General features: G+C 37.3%; 2 protein-coding genes across 3 annotated transcripts; one reads left to right on the plus strand and one right to left on the minus strand.

The window, feature by feature from the left end:
- Positions 1 to 115: 115 nt before the first annotated feature.
- Positions 116 to 5,851, plus strand: card19 (caspase recruitment domain family, member 19). 2 transcript variants are annotated; one of them, XM_067432147.1, is made up of 6 exons: positions 116 to 201; positions 1,438 to 1,577; positions 1,675 to 1,831; positions 3,301 to 3,363; positions 3,452 to 3,517; positions 3,604 to 5,851. In XM_067432147.1, the coding sequence occupies exons 1-6, from the start codon at positions 195 to 197 to the stop codon at positions 3,708 to 3,710; spliced, it is 540 nt and encodes a 179-aa protein (XP_067288248.1). In that variant the 5' UTR covers positions 116 to 194; the 3' UTR covers positions 3,711 to 5,851. The 2 variants fall into 2 exon arrangements, with proteins under 2 accessions (XP_067288248.1, XP_067288249.1); XM_067432148.1 differs by lacking the exon at positions 116 to 201 and having other exon boundaries at positions 1,431 to 1,577.
- A 249-nt stretch (positions 5,852 to 6,100) lies between these two features.
- Positions 6,101 to 19,502, minus strand: ninj1 (ninjurin 1). The gene is made up of 3 exons (XM_067432149.1): positions 19,329 to 19,502; positions 9,184 to 9,418; positions 6,101 to 7,297 (listed from the first exon to the last, which is right to left on the minus strand). Exons 1-3 carry the CDS (start codon positions 19,383 to 19,385, stop codon positions 7,152 to 7,154), a joined length of 438 nt encoding a protein of 145 aa, XP_067288250.1. The 5' UTR covers positions 19,386 to 19,502; the 3' UTR covers positions 6,101 to 7,151.
- Positions 19,503 to 24,343: the final 4,841 nt, after the last annotated feature.

The raw sequence follows: 24,343 nt of genomic DNA on the forward strand, positions 1-24,343 counted from the left end.
ATTCGAATCTATATTTTACACTATAGGCTATATTATCAGTATTTGCGCAAAGTTCCTTATATAACCACAGACTGTAAAAAAATATATAACATTTTCCCCATTTTGATCGGAACTTCCGGTAATTTTCACCATGGTCTCCGCCCCTCCAACTCCATGGGCGTTTCCAAACAAAAGACAACAGAGGGCACTTCAGAATGGGAGGTCAGTCAAACTTTGTTACTGCTGTTTTGTTTGATGTGAAGTATGAATATAAACTCTAAAGAGTCATTTTACTTTATAAAGTGTGCTTTAAATGATCCGTATACACACTGCTCACAAACTTGAGCTGCTTCGACTAGTTTTGCTTCGACAGTTGTCGTTGCTCGATTACGGTGTGTTAAAGTATTTTCTGCTTAATACTTTGCATTTCAGAAGCTGTGTATCTATTGATATTGTACTTCTGAACTCATGAGGTGCTTTGTTGGCTAAAGGCATACAAAATAACCCTAAATGTAACGTTACCTCAAGTATGCTTGAGTCTTGCATTCCCCGTGTCTTCAATGTAATATTTGAATATTTTTCATGTAGTGGCGACACCTTCTGGGCGAATTGTGCTCTTTATAAATTTAAAGTCCCCCTAAAATCAAAATTTAAGTTTTTTTGGCTTTTTGTATGAATATGTTAGCCTTCTGTGTGCTCCAAAACAATGAAACCATTTACATTTAGTAGATATAAACATTCAAAACTTAGTCTCTCACTTCTGTTGATATGTATCAATGATTTTAATGACATCTTTACACTTCAGCTTCTCATCATATTTCCTGTCCAATCAAATGCTCTCCGGAATCTAAACAGTCCCGTCCCTACATTATAAATAGATGCTGGAACTGCCTATAGAATTTGTCACTTGTAAACACATTTATTATTTTCTACTTAGTGAATGGCTAGTGCACTATATAGGCCAGGGCATAGGGAACGGTTCAGACAGTGTAAATATCTCTAAGTCTAATTCCTTTTGGTTTAATGAAGTCTGGTTTCTTGTTAATGTAATGTGGGCACAGTCTGCTCCAGTGATACGATAGCACAGAGCGGATCATATGCACGAATCGGCGCAGGTCACAAAAAGTATTGGACCAATTTTAATTCATTGAATGCTATATTTTTAAGAGATATAGAGATTGGGGGGAAACTGCGGCTTTACTGAACTTAACGGCTGTGGCAGTGCTGTACTATGAAACGCTATTTGCTATATTAAAAGAGGAGAGCAGCTGTTTGATATATCCTGCCCTGTCTTCCTGTTTCAGTGGAAATTACATCAACACATTGACTAATGCTGCACGTTTAAAGGCATTTCAGTGGACCGTTAAAGGATCAGTTCATCCAAAAAATACAATTTTGTCATTTACTAACAATCATGTTGTTCTAAACCTGTATGTCTTTATTCTTTGTTAATGACAGAGAGCTTCCATGAACAGCTGCGAATAGACAGCCGGTTCCTGAAATCGGACCGACGTCTAGATACAGAACTGGTGGATAAACTCATCCTGCAGCTGAACAGAATCTACCCACAGATCCTGACTGACAAGGAGGCCTCCAAAGTAAGAACTCCACCTTCATTAATACAAATAAACTGTCCAGCTGTCCTTTAGGCAAGATCTGTAATGTGCAACTTATTTTTCTTTTCCCAAATATAAGTTCAGGGATTTGGATGTTCCCACCTGTGTCAGGCTGGCAGAGCTGCTGTCTCATCTACAGGAGAAAGGAGAAGAGGCGTGTCGGGAGTTTTACCGTGCACTTCACCTCCACGTGGAAGACGTTTACTTCAGCTTACCCACACGCCTCCGACTCAGAGGTTGGCAGGCTCATCATTTTCCATTCATAACCACGTCATTCTTTTAAGTATATTCACTTGGTTTTTCCATGCATATCATTTCTACATTTTCCAGAAATGTGTTTAACCCTTTGCTGCTGCTCATTTAGGGGCCACACTCACACTCCTCTCAGTCAAAAATGGAAAAATATTTCAATAAAATCAGTTATATATTTTTTTTTCATTAATATTTTTTATTTGAGGGAATTGAATGGGAATATAGGCCACATCCACATGAAGCTTTCCCCATCCGGTCTTTATTTCTCCTCATCTCAAGAAATATCTGCATACCCACAAAACCAATAAAACCAACTCAAACCAATGTAGTATACACGCCAGACTAGTATGTGGCACTGTAAATGCCACAGAGATGCACTAAAAAGACTTGGTGCATGACATCATCATTCATCATTATCAATACAGCTAAACACGTCTCAATATGTACGGGGCCTGAGTAATATTTAAGTAACATTTATGCAATAATTGTAAGGTTGCAAAGTTTCCAGAAACTTTCCTGGATTTTTTGGAATTTTTCTGAAACTTTTAGCCCATTTCCAACCATAATTATAAATATTGTTAATACAAAACAATACACTTAATCTATATGATTTTTTCCTGTGATTGCTGTGTGTTGTATTCAGCATTGTGGGTAATTTGTAGATTGTACCCCTAGAAAAAGTCTCTGTAATTTCATATATTCACAGACTTCCCATCATTTTTTTTTCTGGCTGTCATTTTTTGTGTTAGTCACTAAGTGTCATACCATTTCTGATGAAGTAAAAAAATAAAATAAAATGATGATTTTAGTGCATATCTGATTAAAATCCAATCAGATTATCAAGTGTGAACTGCAAAAAATCACATGAAATGGGATTTTTACAAAAAAAAAACCTGTTTCAATCTGACAGCTCTGATCGGATTTCCATGGTTTGACTTTTTCTTGCCACATAAAATGTACATGTCAGTCGTTATAGGAAACATGCTGAAAAGATGCCGCAGAAACAATTATGTATTGTTGCAAAGTGCAGGACGAGCAGAAATGACAATATAACAGAGTCCTGTTATGAAACCGGTGGACATGACAGCACAGAATAAAGCTGCTCATACCAGCCTCCTGGATTTCTGATGCTGCTACATAAGATGCATTGCTCGGCTACACATTGTCTCGTTGTAAATAAGATAACATCTGTATTGCAAACCCCTCCTTGTTACGGTTGTTGGGTTATACCTATAACAGCATTGCCATATAAACTAATGGAGATATTTAAAAAAAAACTAAGGAGCATCATGGACATAACAATCAGATCTGAAGAGTTGTGATACATGTGGATATCAATTATTTTAGATCAGATTCCACTCAGATACACTGACAGTGTGAACTTAGCCTAGAGGGTTAAACTTGATTTGTTGGCATTTTTGGTTTGACCACCAGGTTTTATTCCTTTTTGTAGAGTCTGGGGATCCAGTCATCCCAATCCCGATTCCTACACACAGACATGTATTGAACGATCACAGTAAGTGAACCTTTTCTGTGACCACGCACTTGTAAACGCTCCCAATTTACATACATGTGTTCCATCATGTTTTTTTGTCATTGCACAGGTCCGTTTTTCTTCCTCAGTTGTTTCAGTCTGGCTGTAGGAGCAGCACTGCTGTATTACTATGGTGGTAAGTGCACAAACTTGTTCATATCTTCATACCCACATCGGACATTCATTCTCTAGACTGAAAGCACTCAATGTTTTTATCTGCAGAGTCCAAGCAGGTGTCAGGCTCCAGCAGCGCTCTGGGTCTGGCTGCGATGGGTCTTGGTAGAAAAGTGCGAGACGTTCTCATCTGGTACACAGAAGATGGAAAATAATGGATTTTTGCTGCCTTATATATAAAAAAGAACAACACTGCAGTCGATTTTGAAACACTCAAATATCCATGTCAAACACATCAAAAAAATATTTGAATTCAGGTTAAAGAAAATATGTATTTACTATGTATATACAGAGGCAAAATTCCAAAGATTTAACTTTAAGGTTTCATGCCTGAATCTGGAATCTTTTGTTACAATTTTCAATATAAAAATATAGTAATTTATTTATATAACTACATCACATACAGTTATGTATTTAAAATAGCCATTTACATGCAATAACAAGAGCAGGAACTCATTACTATTAAACAAAATCTCTTACACTAAAGTATTCAGTTGAAGTGAACATGCAGAGCTGCTGTTAATGTGGCAAGCCTTGTTTTGTTTGTCCATTTGTCGTTAAAACACCTCAAACTCATTTATATATTATACATATTTAAATTCGCACACTGTCTAAAATTATATTAGTAAAATGTGGACACAAAGGGTTTCACATTTTCAAGTTCAGTATACAAAACTGGATAAACATGACAAATCATAGAACAATGTGTCAGAATATTTTGACACGAGACTACAGTTACATCTGTACATCTGATCCCCAAAGTACTGGGAGTGTGTTACTGTTTTTGGGTTAAGGTTTAAACATATATTTTATTTTAGCATGTTTATAAAGCTTACTTTTATACTGACAGCATGTTTGCACTGGTTTGTGTACTAATAATTGATATTGTCAATTTTAACTCTTGTGGCCTTGTTTCTGTAGTGCGATTTGTAAGACAACTGTTTTGTAAAATCTTGTTTGAAACTTGATATTTTCAGCCTAGAAGCATTCACAATTGTTAACTGAGAAACTATTTTTGTCAGGGTTTAATAAAACTTTTATTAGGCTAAATGAGGCAAGGCTTTGGAAGTATTATTAATGGATTTGGATATTTTTATTTTCATGTCTTTACTTCACTTTATTTGTTTGTCCCCAAAGGGCAATTTGCTTTGCAACCAGACCAGCATAAAACAGTTTACAAACATTTAAAAACACCTAAACGACACAACACAAGACCCCAGCAGCCCAAAAATCGACCTACTCCCAAAAACTCCTCCCATACCAGAATTTAACAAAGAAACCGCAGTAGGAATAAATTAATGTTTATACCAAATGTGACTAACAGTAGGAAATCTAAATCTATGTCCGGAGGGTAGGAGATTAAATTCAGACTGTAATGGATGGGAGGATGTCTTGATATACCATCAATCAACAATTACTCTCGCAGACCTGCCTTTACATGCACATGACCTGTAATGACATCCCTTTTTTAATCTCTAGGGTTTAATATGGAGTTGGTCCTCTCTTGCAGTTATAACAGCTTCAACTCTTCTGGGAAGACTTTTCACAAGGTTTAGGAGTGTTTATGGAAATTCTTCTAGAAGCGCATGAGTCCTGCAACAACGACATTCCCAAATAATAAAAAGAATTTCTAAACAAAATATGGACAAAAATCCACTAAAAGAACTTAACAACAGACTTAAATACAATACAGTATTAATGCAAATACTGAAACACTCCTATAAGCCTTCACTAACCAAACGTGACACGTGATGACACGGTGTTCCACACCATAATCTCCCCTCCAACAAACTTTACACTTTGCAGTCAGGCAAGTAGCGTTTTCCTGGCAACCACCAAACCCAGTCCATTTGCAATTCGATTGGTCACTCCAGAGAACATGTCTCCACTGCTCTAGAGTCCAGTGGCTTCGTGCTTTACTTTATCTGATGCTTTGCATTGCACTTGGTGATGTAAGGCTTGGATGCAGCTGCTCGGCCATGGAAACCCATTCCATTAAACTCTCTACGCACTGTTCTTGAGCTTATCTGAAGCCCACACAAAGTTTTGAGGCTATTAACTTCTGCACACTACGCACCTCAGCATGCGCTGACCCCGCTCTGTGATTTTATGTGGCCTACCACTTCGTGGCTGTTGTTCCCAGTTGCTTTCACTTTGTTATAATACAACTAACAGTTGACGGTGGAATATTTAATAGTGAGGAAATTTCACAAATGGACCTATCACGATTCCACACTTGAATTCTCTGAACTCCTGAGGGGGACACATTCTTTCACAAATGTTTGTAGAAGCGACTGCATGCCTAGGTGCTTAATTTATTAGCTTTGGCCATGGAAGTGTTGGAAGTGGAGGGGTTTTCAATACTTTGGGCAATATAATGTAGGTACATTGGAAAAACTAGGTAAAAAATTAAAAGGTCCCGCACAATACCATTACTTGCACACATATCAAAATAGCTTTATTAAAAACATTTTGGTCCAATGACCTTCATCAGCATAAAAGACATCTTGATATACCAAAACAAAGACCTGTGAGTTTCAAAAACATTGCTATAATTTTTTTTATTTTATTGATGACAGAATGAACGTTTTGACCTTAAATATACAGCAGCATCAGCATTTAAGAAGGCCAGTGTGCAATATCAAAATATACAACGGTAAGTAGGTCTACAATTTGTCACTGCACTGAAATAATGCCGAAATGCACTTATTTTTAATGATTTGGTTTTCTTTTATGACACAATACTGTTATCTAAAAATGAAAAACATCTTTGGTCAAGTATACAGACGATAACCATATAAAATGTACAAAAAAGAGATATATAAACATTGGATAATCACAACAAATATGAAAACATTAAAATTGTATGAAAGGCATTGCAGATCCTAGTCAGTAGGGGGTGCTCTTATATAGTCAATGCAAACAGACAACATGTGTTTGGCTACAAATTCAACAGCAACAAAAAGCTACATTTGGGGCGACTAATAAAAGAAAATGTGCTGTATTTACGATAATTTATATTCATGTGCAGTGAAGGTACTGTGTTCATCCATTGATTATAAATCGGCTTGAACGGTAAGTACCTTGTTTCTTCACGTTACCTCGTAAGCAATTTATCTTCCATTTGTCTTATTCATGCAGGCCTCTATATGACCTTTAAGTAAAAACAAACATGTTGATTAACAAAAGTGAATCTATGCCCTCCCTATAGGCCGCTGATACAGTGATTGGAGACTCAAGTAGGCAGTGTGAAGGTCACATGAGGTGAGGTGTTACTGTTCATTTGAGGCTTCAAAGTATCACATCATGAATCATTGTTCGGCTGGTCTTTGGGGTTGTTTAAGTCAGAAAGTAATGTTTGTTCCAATTTCATCATTAATGTGCATTATATAATTAAATAATTATATGTAATTTAAATTTTTTAAATTAAATGTTTGTTCATTAGAACTTCATTAAGCAGCTATTGCCTCTTTCTGGGACTTTCTGCATGTAAAACATAGGGTATATTTACATAGAGGCACATTTGAGTGTCATGATATTTTTTTTCAGTGATAAATGTCCAGCTATATATACCGAACCCTGATCAGCATTGGCCGTTATGATTTTTTTTCGTCTGGTCTTTGGACGCCAAACGCTGTGATGAAAATGTTTACCACTACGATGATGAACACGAGAGCTGTGACGATGTTCTCCAAAAGATTCAGTATGAAGTGTTTCCTTGAGTCATTCAGATTCCACTTCACTGTAAAACAAAAGCAGTAACAGCAGCTCATTGTGCAATTCAGAACATTTTAAAAGGTTATGAAATTGATTCAAATTAAAATGAAAGGGCAAAATAATTATATAGTGTCAAAATGTCCAACATTACACACATTAACTCACTGCTCAAGTTTAAAAGAACTTTTATGATTAGTGTCAAACCTTTACTATTAAAAATGAAGCCTATTTCCCCCCAATTACAAGATGATTGTGTTAACAATGGATTCCAGTGGAAAGCACAGAGTTGTGTTTGGGAAATACCAGACAGATAATGTGTGCTAAAAAGAGAGGAAGGGATATTTTTTATTGTCAATATTTATGTCAGAACCTCTTTCTCTAACTGATATTCAGAATGAGTCATCTGCTCTTACTCTCATGTGGACAAAAATAAAAGTATAAGCATTCCTGATGGGAAACACCACAATTTTGCAGGACTTTTACCACCTGATACAAGCTTCATGAAATACTAAATGTATGACACCCTACTTCTATTCTACTAGAACTATTTTATTTATTTTATTATATTATTATTATTTTTCATTTTTTTTCCATTCAATGTTCTGAAACACTATATTTAATGAAACTGACTGACTGTAATCTCATTAAAGACATTATTATTTGATCAGATTACCAAATGTTTAAGGAATACCGAAACTACTAAATGATTTTTCCTCATGAATATAACACATACTGAGTTATTGTTAGCACACACATTCGATTTATTATAATGAAATGTAACCACTACTGTCAAGCAAGATTTTCACTGAATAAAGACTTCAATTTTAATCTTTTCCACACACAAAGTTATGAAGTTTTCTCAAAAGACTTGGAATCTAGTGTCAAAATTGTACTGAGTATTTTTGTTGTTTTCATTTTTCTTTTTGTCCTTTTTTTTAGAGATCAACACTTATGTATATATGCTATATATACACTACAGTACTGGTTTAAAGTTTAAGTCTCATGCTCACCAAGGCTGCATTTATTTGATCAAAAATACAGAAATTTTTTGAAATATTCTTGCTTTTTTTTATTTTAAATAATGGGTTTCTATTTTAATATACTTTAAAATATAATTTATTTCTATGATGCAAAGCTGAATTTTCATCAGCCATTACTCCAGTCTTCAGTCACATGACACTTCAGAAATCATTATAATATGCTGATTTATTATCAATGTTGGAAACAGTTGTGCTGCTTAATATTTTTGTGATATAAGAATCACGTGACACTGAAGACTGGAGTAATGATGCTGAAAATTCAATTTTGCATCACAGAAATAAATGACGTTTTAAAGTGTATTAAAATACGAGAACGTTATTTTTAATTGTAATAATATTTCACAATATTACAGTTTTTTTGATCAAATAAATGCAGGCTTGATAAGCATTACAGACTACTTTCAAAAGTATTAAAATGTCTACATTTTTGACCGGTACTGTATATGTATATATGTACTGTATTTGTGTGTGTATATATATATATATATATATATATATATATATATATATATATATATATATATATATATATATATATATATATATATATATATACACACATAGCTCTGAAAAAAGTTAAGAGACCACTTAACATTGAGACATCAATCAAATTACAAAACCAGTGCATTTGAGATTATGATAATAAAATTAAAACCGTATGATATTTAAAAGTTTGCAATATAAAGCAGAATAACATACTGATTTTGTACAGGTAAAATAACTGGAATTAACTGACACCGGAAGCCAGATACTGGTTGCACCTGCTCAGTTGTTAAAAATAAGGTGGATATCTAATCACACATTCATTTGTTCTCGTCTCTGTATTTTAAAGCCTGTGAACTTGGCCTCTGCTTGGACGAGCTTCTCTCACCTATGAAGATGAGCAAGACCCCCACGATGATCTGCAGGATGAGGGAGATGCTGATGAGGCTGATGAGAGGGGTGTAGAAGGAGAACGTTGGTCCCAGCTCCACGACGGTCTTCAGCTGGGATGCGTTGGCCATCAGCAGCGCTATATCCAGCATGCTCTCCGCTGCACTCTTCTTATTGGCGTAATGGTTCATGTTAATCGGGGTGTTCCTCGACCAGCGGCTCTGCTGAGGACGCTGAACACAACCATGGAAACCCACACAATGTTACTTATAAAGAGACAAGGTAATGAGTACATCATGCAATGTTTATAGAGGAAGATGGGGAAAATATCCTGCAATGTGTTATTTTAGAATTATTCATATACTTTATTATTTATATTTTCAGTTTTAATTAGCCATGTTAGTTCAATTAGATTTTGCTTTTTTTTTTTACATGATTAAGTTAGTTAATGTTTAATTCAGCTTTAGTTTTTGTTTTTATTTCCAGTCATTTTATTGCTTTAATTTAAACTGAACTTACTGCCGTGCAAGGCAACATTTCTCAATTTCATTTACTTTACGTTTTTCATCTAATATTTATAACTTATTTAAAGCAGCAATAGGTAACTTTTCAACCTTCATAATATATTTTCAAGACTCTTGTGATTATACATCGACTTACAATAGGTTGAATGATGAGTCTGCCATAGCCTGATGGGGTCTGTATCGTTCTTAATCGTACTTTTAAACTTCGGGTTTCGGGTAGTAACCCGAGAACAAAAAGAACTACAAAATTCGACTGCTTTACGGCATATACGTCACTTCCACCAACACCCACACTTCCTTACATTCGGATGTGCGAGCCCAACTATCGTTTGTTTGTCAGATAATATAGTCATGTCCGAAGCAGCACAGAAAAATAAGACAGCAAAGGTTTTGTTGGAGGAAAGCAATAAGAGGAAAGGAAAAAGTGATCGGATTAAAGGCAGGAGGAGGATCAACATGTGACCAGCGTTTGCTCGTCGGCGTGAGCTGAAGGAGGCGGACCCGACCGATGCTGACTCGGTAGTCATGCTTGTTACGGTGAGCTACCACTCAAACATTGAATTGAAGTATCATAGATTCTGTAAAACGGTAACCAATAGACTACTATAATGACGCTGGCTTGTAAACGTGAGCATCGCGATCATTTGGCATTTGAAAAAAAATAAAACCCATGAAATTATATTCATATGACATGCTGAAACATATGCCACTGTACCTGGGATGAAGACATTTCACATGCGACGCAGGCAGAACACCTGCATGTGTTCAGGGTAACTGTTAGTGATGCGCAGGTCCCGCTTTTATGAAGTTATTTGGCCCGCCCTGCACCACTGTATATATTTTTACAACCCGCCCTGCACCCGCGACCATTAAATAGACATACAGGGTCTGCGGGTTATGTGACAACCCGCTTGTCACTAGTTCAGGGCTATCCCCGTGCATTCCCTGATGTAGGATGCGGAGTTTACGATAGTAGTAGAGGACAATATTTTTTCCCAACTGTAGGGGGACCCCGAGAGCAAAAGTTACCTAGTGCTGCTTTAAAGGTCCCATTCTTCACGATTCCATCTTTCAAACTTTAGTTAGTGTGAAATGTTGCTGTTAGAGCATAAATAATACCTGTAAAATTATTAAGCTCAAAGTTCAATGCCAAGCGAGATATTTTATTTAACAGAAGTTCCCTTTCAAAGCCTACAGCAAACGGCCGACTACACCCCTGCACTTCCTGCTGTAATGACGTCACTAGAACCGTTTGTTGACTAACCCTCCGCCCACAAGAACACGCAAAATAGGGGGCGTGGTCTTGTTGCTCTCCCACGCGGAGAAGAGCGCGCATTCAGTGCTTGCATCTCCCCGTTATGGTAAGAGGCGGGACCTTTCCGGGCAAAGTGCGCTAAGCTGCTGTCCAATCACAACACGGGAAGCGCTGGCCCAATCAGAACTCGTTACGTGTTTCTGAAGGAGGGACTTCATAGAACAAGGAAATCATCAGGCCGTTTTTAGGACAGAGGAAACAGCGCTGTACAGATAAGTCAATTGTGTGAAAAATACTGTGTTTTTTTACACCCGAAACATGAACTCATGTTATATTGCACACTGTAAACATAATCAAAGCTTCGAAAACACGCAAAGAATGGGACCTTTAAGCCTCTTTTTTTTCAATTACATTTTTTTTAGTTCATTATTATAACCCAGTTTGGAAACAGCTTAATATGATTTACCCAAGTTGGAAAATAATATTTTTTTGGAACAACAACTATATTTTTGGGTTTGGTTATTATGATCAATAAACATTCTCACCAACTTATGTTGGTTATATTTTTCTCTGATACGTGACTCGGTAGGTGAAGGGTTAAGGCTATGACATGCTCTTACTGGGCTAAGTCACAGTGTGCTTAAATCAAACAGAATTTGACCTAATGTTTTCTGTCCTGCAATACCCCATCTATTCATCAGATGGATTGGAGATATGTGTCATATTTTTCAACGTTATAAGGAACTGAAAGTCATTTGTCTTTTTCTCTTTAGGATATGAGATGTTTGTGGCATATGTGAAAGGAAGGGGTGAGTGGTTGACCCTGACATGATTTCCTTCCTTCTGTTTTAAACACAACTTGTAGTATGGGGCACTGGGAATCACTGGGTTACAGAAACCTCTGTGCCACAGAAACTCATCAAATGTCATATTAATTAACTAAAGCTTTAATTCCTGTAGAAATCTCTGTTTGTGACTGATTATTTGTATTATTTAAGAATTTAAATGAAAGCTTAAATGAAAGCTTAAGAATTCTTATCCTGTAAAGCTGTTTTTGGTAGATTAGACTTCCTCTCTGTGATGTTCTCAAAGCCCTAAGGATACATTACAAGTTACAAATAACAAGAGTTACAAAAGTTCTCTTATTAAGCCATAAGACATGAGAGGCTTTGCAATACAGTTATTTTGCCATCATTAAAGGTTGTTCTTAGAAACAACACAAAGGCACTTCCTTTAAGCTGTTAGTAAACCCAATCTTTTTTGTAAATGCATGTTATAGATCATATTAGGAACGATTCATCCATGTATGTTTTATTTATATACACACACACACACACACACACACACACACACACACACACACACACACACACACACACACACACACACACACACACACACACACACACACACACACACACACAATATAACATATTTATGGCCATATTAAAAAAAATGATCTGGAACTTGACAGGTCTTTAAAGTATGATGTTAAACAACTCATGACATATTACACCCCATGTCATTATTTATTTAACAAATACTAGGGTAAACTAAGTAAAGACTTTCTGCTTCCATAGGAATTAGGAGGGAAAGTAACGGTCAGGCACTGCGAATCAAATGCCTTATATTATCGGATCATTAGCAAGTGGGATCACCTCTGTAAAAGCTTTGCTGGATTCAGATGTGTGTTAACACAATGCCAAGGAGGAAAGACATCACAAATTAATCTAATGATCTTAGAGAAGCAATAATTGCTGTCTATCAATCTGAGAAGGTTTATAGGGCCAAATCGAAACAATCTGAAGTCCATCATTCAACAGTGACAAAGAATATTCAGAAGTGGAAAACGTTCAAGACAGTTGTCAATCTTCCAGGATGGGACATCCCAGCAAATTCACGCCAAGATCAGACTGCTCAGAAAAACGTTTTTGAAAAGAAAAAAGATTCTCAAGACTCTACAGGCCTCTGTTAACATGTTAAATGTTAAAGTTCATGACTAGCCTAGAAATCTAGACGCACCCTAGCAGCAGCAAATTTAATCTGCCCGCAAGTGTCGTCTAGGAACTCTCAATACCCTTCTGAGCTGTATTCCTCACAATCTGGACGGCCCAATCACATCGTGTATAGAGTCGACGGGCGGGGCCATAATGACGACGGCCGAGTTGCGTTTGCGTGCTTCTAGTAAACACAGAAACTGGCGAACGGCGGTGGTCTTTCGAATCAGCTCTGACCGCGACTCTGGAAGACTTGGAGTTAAGCTTTTCTCTGAGAAAAGAACAAAGAGCGGCACTGAAGTCATTCTTAAAAAGGGAAGATGTGTTCGGAGTTTAGCCGACCGGTAGGCATGTGCCGATATCAATTTTTCATGTTGCGATTAATTGATGAAGTTTTATCACGATATACGATATTATCACGATATTGAAAAAAAGTTGCAAAAAAAAGTGTTGCCATAGCATAACAGCTTTAAGAATTATTTTTGTAAGAACAAAAATAACTGAATGTTTAAATACAATAATGCACCCAAAAAATACAGCAAAAATATATACAACTCTGGAAAAAAAATTAAGAGACCCCTCATTGAGAAATCAATGTGGACTCTTGATATTTTTCAGAGCTGTAAAAGTAAAATTTTCAAGATTAAATTGCAAAAATATTAGGCTATAAAGAACAACAGGTAGGCTTACAAATTACAATAAGGTCTCATTATTTAATGCATTAACTAAGATTGAGCAACAGCTACATTTGGTACAGAAAGTATAATGTTTTTGGTAATGTTAGTTAAGAAATACTGATCGTTGTTAGTTTTCTCTTAGGTCCATTAAAAAAGTTATTTTGATTTTGATTTTAATGTCATCAAACAGTAACTAAGAAATTAACATAGAATGATTAATTCTTTATAAGTATTTTTCATTGTCAGTTTGGTAATAATGAATTAACATGTTAACTAATGAAGTCGTATGTCTCAAAGTTTTACTGAACAATAAGAAATAATCAGAACAGTTCTAATTATTAGGGCATGTTGTAGGCCTAGTCCAGATTAAAACATGAAAATGTTTAAGTTTGAATATAAATAGCCTATTAAGTCTTTAAGTATTAAGTATTTGGTGCTGTGATGAACAACATTGAGATTACAAAAACGAATGGCTGTTTTAAAAACTACACGCGTTTTTTGTTTGTTTGCGGGGTTTCCGGGGTAACCGTGGCATTCTGCAGTTCATCAGCGCCCTCTGCTGTCACTGAGCGGCACTTCAGCAGCGCGTCTCCTTCACCGGTTCAGTCATGTGCAAACGCACGTTGGGCTTGTTTATATCTGAGCGCGTGTCCCTTTGACGCAGAATACAGCAGTGTTGATACAGCATTTATACGGTTGATGGGCAAAGTATTCTTGAGTGCATTATAAAAAAAATATAAATTGTTAATAAATTATTATTTACAATATTTTAAAGTGCCCACGATAACAATATCGTGCATATTCATTATCGTGATAAATCGCATTATCGAAAATCGGCACATGTCTACCGACCGGATACGGTGAATGTTTAATCTATCAACAAGCTCTGCTTCACCTTCGTTGCTCTGGTTGGTGGTAGCGCTATCCTATCGTGTGCAGAGGGAGTTTGAAAGACAACCATTTATTCCCGCCCCTCGGATTGAGCCCTGTCTATGGTGAATTTCCAGACCAAACATCTTGATGTGGGTCTGTCTTGTCAGGCTAGTTCATGACAGTACATTTAGAAAAAGACTGGAAATGTATGGCATGCTTGGAATGGTTGCCAGGAAAAAAGTTTCTTTTTGCAAAGCTGCGTCTGAACAAACTTCAAGACTTCTGGAACAATGTCCTTTGAACGGATGAGACCAAAGTGGAGTTGGTCCATGATGCACAGACCAACATTTGGAGAACCAAACACAGCATATAAGCACAAACACCTCATACCAAATGTCCATCCCGCTGGTGAAGGGTTGATGATTCCAGCCACAGGACCTGGGCAGCTTATAGTCTTTGAGTCAACCATGAACTCTATTACTAAGTATACTAGAGTCAAATGTGAGGCCATCTGTTAGAGTAGACAGATAAAGCTTGGATAAATTTGGGCTTTCTTTTAAAAGAAGATAATACACAGCTGGTCATGTGATCCGTGAAATGTAGCTTTCTGAGAACACTAAGAGGAAGAGCTCTGTATGCCTCTCGCTAATGCGGCTCTGTGAAAACAAAAGCATTATTCTTCTCTATTATGGTGAAGGAGAGGTCAGGCTTCAGGTGTGAGCGTGTTCTTATGTGCTTTTGGTGTCATGTTATTGCGTCTGCCTTGTGTTACTTGACGCTCACTGGCTGGTTAGCAGAGTTGCATCTTCAGTGTTAAACATTTATAAACTCCCCCAGACTACTAAGTTTATGAGATGGCAGAAAATGTCTCATCATTAGTTTAGACTGACTGCATGCCCAAATGTTCTTCAGGCTCTTAGGTGGAGTGGCCAACAGGTGTTGACTTTGGGTATGGTTCAGTCCAGCTGCCCAACAGAAGGACTCTTGTGCCTATGCTGGGAGCACAAAGAAAACGTAACCTTCAGATGCTAACACACAGGGATTTTTCTCACCAACCACAGTGGTTAGTGGTTTTCCGAAGTTATTAGCCACTCAGTAGTTTCACAGGCCACAATTTTAACATCGATGCCATAGATAAAAAGTGCCATTTAGATATTTTTGATGTTATCTCATAATTTGGCAGCAGGTATGTAAGCCGCTGTCACTTTAAGACTTAACAAAGAGATCCATTATACTGTTACACGTGTTTTCTATTCTCAACTGGTTACGTTCACTTAAAGGACACCTATTATGCCCCTTTTCACAAGATGTAATATAAGTCTCAGGTTTCCCCAGAGTGTGTCTGTTAAGTTTCAGATCAAAATTCCTACCAGATCATTAAATATACAATTTTTAAAAAGCCAATTTTTGGGTTTGAGGTAAATCATCTGTTTGGTTTTACTTATCATCTCTATTGCGGACATGCCCACATCAATGCTCTCAATTTTAACACACACCCTAGACTAGTCCTCTTTCATGTGTTATTGTGATTAAACGGTCAAATGCACGCAAGGTTATGTCAGAAACACAAAGTTCATATTAAAACAGTTGCTTATGTCTGTGCACGTACAATATGCAGCAAGTACAGAAATCTCGTCTGTATATTAGATCTGTGTAACGTTACTAAAGTGAAAGCATTGCAATAAAGTACCTACTGCTGCTGTTAATATGAATTTAGTAGCTTTAGTAGATCACATTTCTGACCTGAATGCTGCTGTTAAATGCTCTGGCGAGGAGATAAACATGGGGGGTGGGGTCTATGCTAATACGGCAGTGTCCATCAACACTCGTGGGCGGGGCCTGTGAAATGTGCCATCACATATGCCCAGAATATGCAAAGGGTTTGTTCTGAGACACTGCTTATGATTTATGGGGATTTGCCATTATATGGTGGTTGTGTACACACACTGTCAACACATATTTATGTTCAAACAGTGAATTTTGCATAATAGGTGACCTTTAAACTGACTGGCCGAACTGACTGGGCAAAAAAAATCACTTTTTTTTGCCCCAGGTTGTAAACATATTTTTTTCCTGCTGTAAAATTTGGCATTTTAACATGGGGAAGATCCAGATTTGACTCCCTATTGGAGCATGTCTCTTGTGGCCTGTCACTAAATTGCAGTTTAAGTCACTCACTTCCGTGTTGGATTCAAGAGAAGACCGCAGGAGGTTGCCGCTTGGTGAATACTCGCCAAGATCGGCATTTTGACTTTATTCTGTGTGTATTTGACTGTTTATTTTAAATTACGCACAATCCCACGCCGAAATTCAAGCCCTGAAACACCAACGATATTCATCCTTTTTAAGACTAAGTCACACGGTTAGTGGGTGTTAAGATAAGCCCTGCTCAGTGCTGACACACATATAACACCCTTCCTGAAGAAGACTGAACCAGCAATATAAATTAAAAAGCCTGGGGTCTCTTCCTCTTTCTCTGCCCTGCTATGGATCCTGCAGCTCTATTAAAAAACAAAATGTTATGTAAGCTGCTGAAGATGCCAGAAAAGTTCTACAGGCTACACTTAAATGAAACAAACACATACACATAAATAAAGCTATCATAAACATGAAGACATGGCAACCCTGGCATGCAGATTATAACGATTAACATGGGCTGCTCAGCACTTTTCAAAACCTTGTTCCCTTCCTAATGTTAATCTGTATATGTAATATATTCATTCTGTAACTATTATTGCAACTTAATGTACAGCTTAGATGTTAGCAGGTAGGTTAGCATGAAGGTAGCAGTCCAAAGTAAATTACTGCACTTTTCTGTATGTGTTTATCTTGTCTTTCGGACTGTATTTAGAAACACTTCACTGTCACAGTATTAAAACAGCACCGCTGACGTTACTAGTTCAGAAACAATTTTGGCAAACTGATATGTAACTGTAATGCGAATGCAATCAAAAAACTAGATTCACACTTCAGAATTATGTTTTTAACTGTTAACTGTGCTCATACCTTCATGTGTTAAAGGTATTTTCTTTCTTTCTTTTTTTTCTTTTCGGGGTGACTATTTATAGACCTTGCTGTGGCAATATAATAACAATCAGTGGTCTAGTTGACCATAATATTACTCAAATATTACATCATACTAAAGCAGGTGGAGGCATCTTTTCCACTTGGCATAGAAATTAGCCACAAGGAAATCACTGCCCTTTCAGTCTGCTTAAACACACAATGTCTTAAACATTGGTGTTGCCCACAGGAATGATGATATGTTTGAGTTTGTGTTTTAGGATGTTTGTTGGATGAAAACCCCCCCCACTGGTATTAAGAAGTTGTCGAGTTTTTCTAACCACTCCACCTCACCTTTCTCAGATTTGTTTTTTCTTCTTCTTCTTCTTCTTTCTCGGTTGCACTTTATATTATGGTTGGTCGGATTCTTGCTATTAACAATCTATGACTTTTGCCTCAATAAACTCCTAATTACTGCTTATTGTAGTTGTTCAATTTAGGTATTGGGTAGGATTAAGGGATGTAAAATATAGTAATACAGAATAAGCCATTCATTTGTGCTTTATATACTAATAAACAGCCAACATCTTATTAATATGCATGCTAGTAAGCAGCTAGTTAATAGTGAGAATTGGACCCCAAACCAAAGTGTTACCCTTTTTCCCAATGCATAGGCTACATTTATTGTAACATTAGGGTAAAAAAAACACAACATCTAATTAGAAATGGTGACCTGTCACAGGTATCAGACTTTCTCTTATATATTTACCCCCTAAATTAATCCCAATAACTTTATTAGGAGCAATAAGAACTACTATAATGCATTTGTTATTGGTGTAATAAGGTAGGCATAAGCCATGACTTCAGCCTACACCTTTTCGGTTATTCTCTTTGTTTGAAATTAATTTGCTGTACATATTTTGTTTGATGTTTAGTAACCGAATATACTTTTACTTATTCGTTTGTTAACTGTAATTGACCGCTATACATATATATTTTAAGATAATTAAATATAGTGAAAAATGTTCGCTCTCGGAATTCCATTCGTAAACCATCGTTTGTGTTTTTTTAGCTGGTTAGTGAGGTACTAGTTAAAATTTTAAAGTTGTAGCTTATAACATTGAAGTTACGCAGTTACGTTATTTTGTTAAGATTTATTCTATATTGTTATCGTGTGACGTGAAACATGTATGGTATGTTTGAGTAGACCGTGCTGCCGCGTTTTAAATGCTGGTAATGTATCGCCTCAACTGACAGAGTTTATTAGTGTCTTTCAGTGTCTATTGTCGAGAGTTACACGGCCCGGTGATCTCATCATCAGTCTGGACGCAATGGAGCGCAACACCAGAGTAATGAATAAGAGGTTTGTTTCTAAACTTTAAACGGCTTTTGTCCCGCGTAAGCTTTCATGTTGACCAGCGAATACTCGTTGCCACTTACAACCATCCGTTACTGTAAACAAACCCAGGCCGGTCGAAAGCAACTTCAATCTGCTCAAGATCTGTAATTATATAAGATTTACCCCCATAACATCCCTCCAGTTAGACTCATCCATACAAGTGCATTGCATTATGGACGATTATACTGGAATGTTAACATGAGCAGCCTCATTCCTATGATATACAAAAAACAAAAACAAAGAAACGCTTCGGACTCACCAAACCAAAACTTCGACATAAGAGTGTTATTCGGTCAATGTATATTAGTCTAACACCATTGGATTCCATAGACACCAGGCTATAATAGGTTAAACTTTTCATACTAGCATCCCATTGGCGGGTGCGTTTGTGATCGATCTGTTCAAAATCTCTCACCTCTCCCGTTTCACCTCTGGTAGCATCTCCATTCAACTCCATCTCCTCAGAAGCCATACTTCTCCCTTAATTCTCCTGATTGTATCTAGCAGTCCGTGAATAGCTGGGTTTCAGTGTGTTAGTGGTGCATTATGATCTCATGGACGATGAAAGGAAAAGGGGGCTGGACAAACGACTGCCAATCACTGCAGCAGAGCCAGAGATGCTCGATTTGTTCATTTGAGTCGGATCTTTTGAATCACTTCACGCGAAGAGCATTTACTATGTTATCAGCTGCTGTAATATGTACATGTATTTTAACAGCGTTGAATGTACATGCAAATTATAGTTTCTGTTCTTGTTTGTACACGGAGGATCATTGCTGCAACAACTAGGCTGATACAACAAAAACAATTTAATAGAAATACGTAAAGTAATAAACAGTAATATGTGCTAAATATCAGGCATGTTTGTAGTACATCAAATGTAAAATGTTTCTTTATGTAAAAGAATGGCTGTTTTCGGTTGTTTTAAATGAAATGTTCGAAAGAACCGATTCTTTGAAACGAGTCTTCGAATCACTACAGTGCTCGCTCGATAGGCTACTTTGCCAATAAAGTTAGCCGCATATCGCCACTCTTAAACCAAAGTTCGTGCTCTTATCGGTCGTGTATTAATTATTATTAGTTTAATAGGCCGGTATGATCACTCCCAACGTTTTGCAATATATTTAAGTGGTGGAGTGAGTCCTATTACATTTAAAGATGTGGCGGTTAGACATGACATTGTGTGCCTAAAAAGGGGAATTGACCTTCAGATCGTTGATTCTGTGCCAATAGCTATGCAAAAGATCAGACTTTGAAAGGACATGTGTTTGTGCTGCCATCTAGTGGTGCTTGAAACACTCTTAATTTACGTGTAGTTTGCTCAAAATGTATATTTAAAGGCACAATATGTAAGTTTGTTGGATTAAAATATCCAAAAACCTTTCGAACAATGTTATATATTTTATTATCCTAAATGTTTCCAAGAATGTTTAAAACCAGAGAAATAAGCAATTTTAACAAGGACATAGACCATGTCCATGTGTCGCCAATCGCTGACAAAAAATACATTTACCATCATTATCTGCATTACCATTAATTTCCAGTTTATTTTTGCACTAACCGTGGAAACACCACATAAGCTTTAATATTGTGTGTTTTGTGGACACATTCATCAACAAAAAAACAAATCATTGTTATATAGCTCAACACAATCTTATTGTTTAAATCTTGTTTTCATGATTTACAGCGAGTACCATGTTTTATCATGCCTAATATCGAACTAACTTACTGCTGTCTAGTAGCAACGGAACCAATGCACAGAGTAGCATTATTAAATAACTTTCAACACGCTCAAATGTATTTATGATTAAACAGCTCTGGGTTACCCCATATATGAGCGGAAGAAGCGGAAACGCTCGACGTCTGCGGCAGAATAAAATCTCAAGGAAATCAATCCAATGAAGGAATCGTTTTAATAAACAACCTCTAGTGACAAAAAATAACACATTGTGGCTTTAATATTATTATTATTATTACAATTAATGATATTAGCTATTATTGTTGTTATTATTTTTAGCTACATTGTGGAACCAAAGTATTCATATTGACATTCAAAGCATCTTTCCTGTCTTAAAGGGATAGTTCACCCCATCACTGTTTGGTTACCAACATAGTTCAAAATATCTTCCTTTAAAGGGGGGTGAAATGCTGTTTCATGCATACTGAGCTTTTTACACTGTTAAAGACTTGGATTCCCATCCTAAACATAGACAAAGTTTCAAAAACTAATGTTGGACGTTTGATGGAGTATTTCTGTGTTAAAAATATTCCTTCCGGTTTCTTACAAGTTTCGGAGAGTTTTTTCGAGTATGGGTCTACTTGACGTTAATAGAACGGAAGGTCCTTGTATGGGCCGTACGGGCTCTTCTCCCGGTAGGGTGCGCGCGCGCGTGACTAGAGCGAGAGAGGAAATGCACGCCCATAAACACTCTCTCAGCTGCAGATCCAGTCGTCCGTGAACACTTCTGTCGGTTATAGTCCGCGTCGCGCTCCACTTCATTCCTCCACTTTGACATTAAGCGACTTCAACGCTTCAGCACAGCATTCCGGGAAGGCAGCGCTGCATTTCAAACGATTTGAACGCAGAAATGACGGGAAGCTTCACAACATCGCTTCAGTCGCGTCTCAAAGTGGATTTACACGCCACTGCTGTCACAGGACTTCACCAAATCATACCAAAGAAGTGTGTTTTTGACGGAGCGGTCCCAGCGATAAAGGTTCGGTCCTGCTTTGGAAGCAGCCGGTGAGTAAAACTGCTTCAAATGTCTGTGCTGTTGGATATCGTCGCGTGAGTAAGCATCAGTAAACAACACGATCGCGTGCTTCGTCATTCAAATGCGCTCCCGGTTACTCCATTGTTGTTCTATATATAATGTTACACTAGTCTGACGTGCAAAACCGTTTTGCTTGCTACCTCTAAGGTCTAGTTGCACACAAAAGTCCATAAACCGAATCATGTCCTCATAAACTGCGAGTAGAGACACACAAGGACACTAAATACAGTACATACCACAGAGACGGACGTCCTGATGTTGCTGTTTCTTCTGTTCAATTTATTTATGCCTCAGATTTAATTCTGAATCATTATCTGTATTAGCTGAGAAAGCCATGGGTTTCTCCACGCTTGAGGACGTCACCGCTTTGCGCGCTCGTCATTCTTTAGCTCGGCCCACACGATATGCCTCCAGGCGCTCGTTTTTTTCCGGAAAGACTCGGTACAGCCCATATTTCTTTTATAAATATAATAAAACTAATGACTTTTCGGAGATATGAAGGATGCAATACTACTCTATAGGTGCTCGAGATTGACATGAGATTGACTGAAACTGAGTGTTTCACCCTCCCTTTAAATATGACTTTGGTTCACTCTAATTTCACAAAGAGTTAGCAAAGTTATTTTAGGGTGCTGTCAAGTTAGCAGATATGAAAAGATGTTGAATTCAGCAACACATGTAAAAGTGCTTTTGCAGATATTTCAAGTAGATGAAAATTGAACTTATTTTTACTTAAAACATTATTGTCAGTGTATTGTAAAGCACCTCCATTTTACAGTTTTTCTTTTTCTTATTCAGTAGGTTATTCTTGGAAAGTGCCTGCTATGGACAGAGCAGAATAATTTAATTGTAGTTTTAAGAGAGAACAGTGACAACAGTTCAATGTGTCAAGATCTTAAAGTACAGACTCATGACAGGCTAATTAATTGCAGTAGTCTATTACAGAAGAAGTGCAGTTTCTATAAATACCTATGGCAATGATAAGAGATTCTGACCCTAACTGTATGTTCGCCCTTTAAAATCTCTAAACGATAAAGATTATTCATTTACTGTGTAATAATTCTCCATGCACTTTCCATTAATGAACAGAGCACTAAGTGATTTTGTCTGATGGAGACCACAAAGTGTTTTAACAAAATTCAGTCTTAATTTATTAATATATCAATATTTGCCTTTTATGTCAAGCACAAAACGTGATGTTGTTACAACCTGCCCCAGTGCTGGAGTAAGTTGTTTCACTAATGTTGTTCCATCTTAAATCAACTTTTACAATCAAATCATGAAGATGTTGAGGATGTTTAATTCACTTCTGTAACTCATTTCTTACCGGTTAAATGATGTTGTTACAGCTCACCCTTTGGCAGACCAATTTCTATGTGACTTGATGCTTGGGACAAAGACAACTCGCAAGTTTTTATCACATGAAGTGTGGAGGCAGTATACGTTATTTTAAGTGATGGATGTTTCAAAAAAAGATTTACATCCATGATATACACTCACCTAAAGGATTATTAAGGGTGCGTTCACACTTGTAGTTCGGTTAGTTTGGTTCGTTTGGTCTGGACCAAAAAACAAAAACAAAACATAATAGTCCTGGTCCGCTTAGCGTTCACACGGGCATTTTTAACAGCGAACCTAAAGTTACCGAACCAAAGGCATAGGGAGACGGTAACAACCTGATTGGTCGGCTTATATGACGTAGGAGCTCGCTTACCGAACATTCAAAACAATGCTGTGTGCGGATTACACGCGGGCATTTTATGCGTGTACATATGGCATTATTTTTTTACCAGAGAACTCATGAAGAACTCATGAAATGTTCAAAACATTCAAAACAACGCTGTGTGCTGGATTAAACGCGATCATTTTATGCGTGTACATGTGGCATTATTTTTACCCGCTGAGAACTCATGAAGAGCTCATGAAATGTTCAAAACATTCAAAACAGCAGCAGGATTTCCTCCGTTGTGCAGAAAAGAGACGGCCGTTCTGTCGTCTGTACCTGCTAATAATGGGCAACAGAGGAACTTTGATGAGAAGAGCCAGGTATGCTTTTTGTGTGTTTTTTCTAGCAATTTCGAAACATGCTCGTCTGACCAAATATTGATTAGGCACTTCCTCGTTGCTCCACGTTTGCCCTTTAACGTTAAAGTTACTCATTTTGGATACACCGATCTTTCCGCGTCGTCAAATCAGCTGCATTATGCGTGGCATCTTGTGACATTATACGTCCGCTTTTTGGTCCGTTTACATGTCTTTGGTCCGTGTTGCGTTCATAAATCAATCGAACCGCACCAGAGTTCGTTTGGAAGCGGACCGAGACCCATCTTTTTAGCGGTCTCGGTCCGCTTGTTTGGTGCGCACCAGGGTTCAGATGGCAGCGTTCACATATGTTCAAATGAACCGCACTAACCGAGCAACCGCACCAGGGTTCGTTTTAATCGAACCAAACATGACAAGTAAGAACACCTGTTCAATTTCTCATTAATGCAATTATCTAATCAACCAATCACATGGCAGTTGCTTCAATGCATTTAGGGGTGTGGTCCTGGTCAAGACAATCTCCTGAACTCTAAACTGAATGTCAGAATGGGAAACAAAGGTGATAAGTGATTTAAGCAGTTTTGAGAGTGGCATGGTTGTTGGTGCCAGACGG

Source organism: Pseudorasbora parva, chromosome 22, assembly GCF_024679245.1.
Source record: "Pseudorasbora parva isolate DD20220531a chromosome 22, ASM2467924v1, whole genome shotgun sequence".
NCBI classification, from domain to species: Eukaryota; Metazoa; Chordata; class Actinopteri; order Cypriniformes; family Gobionidae; genus Pseudorasbora; species Pseudorasbora parva.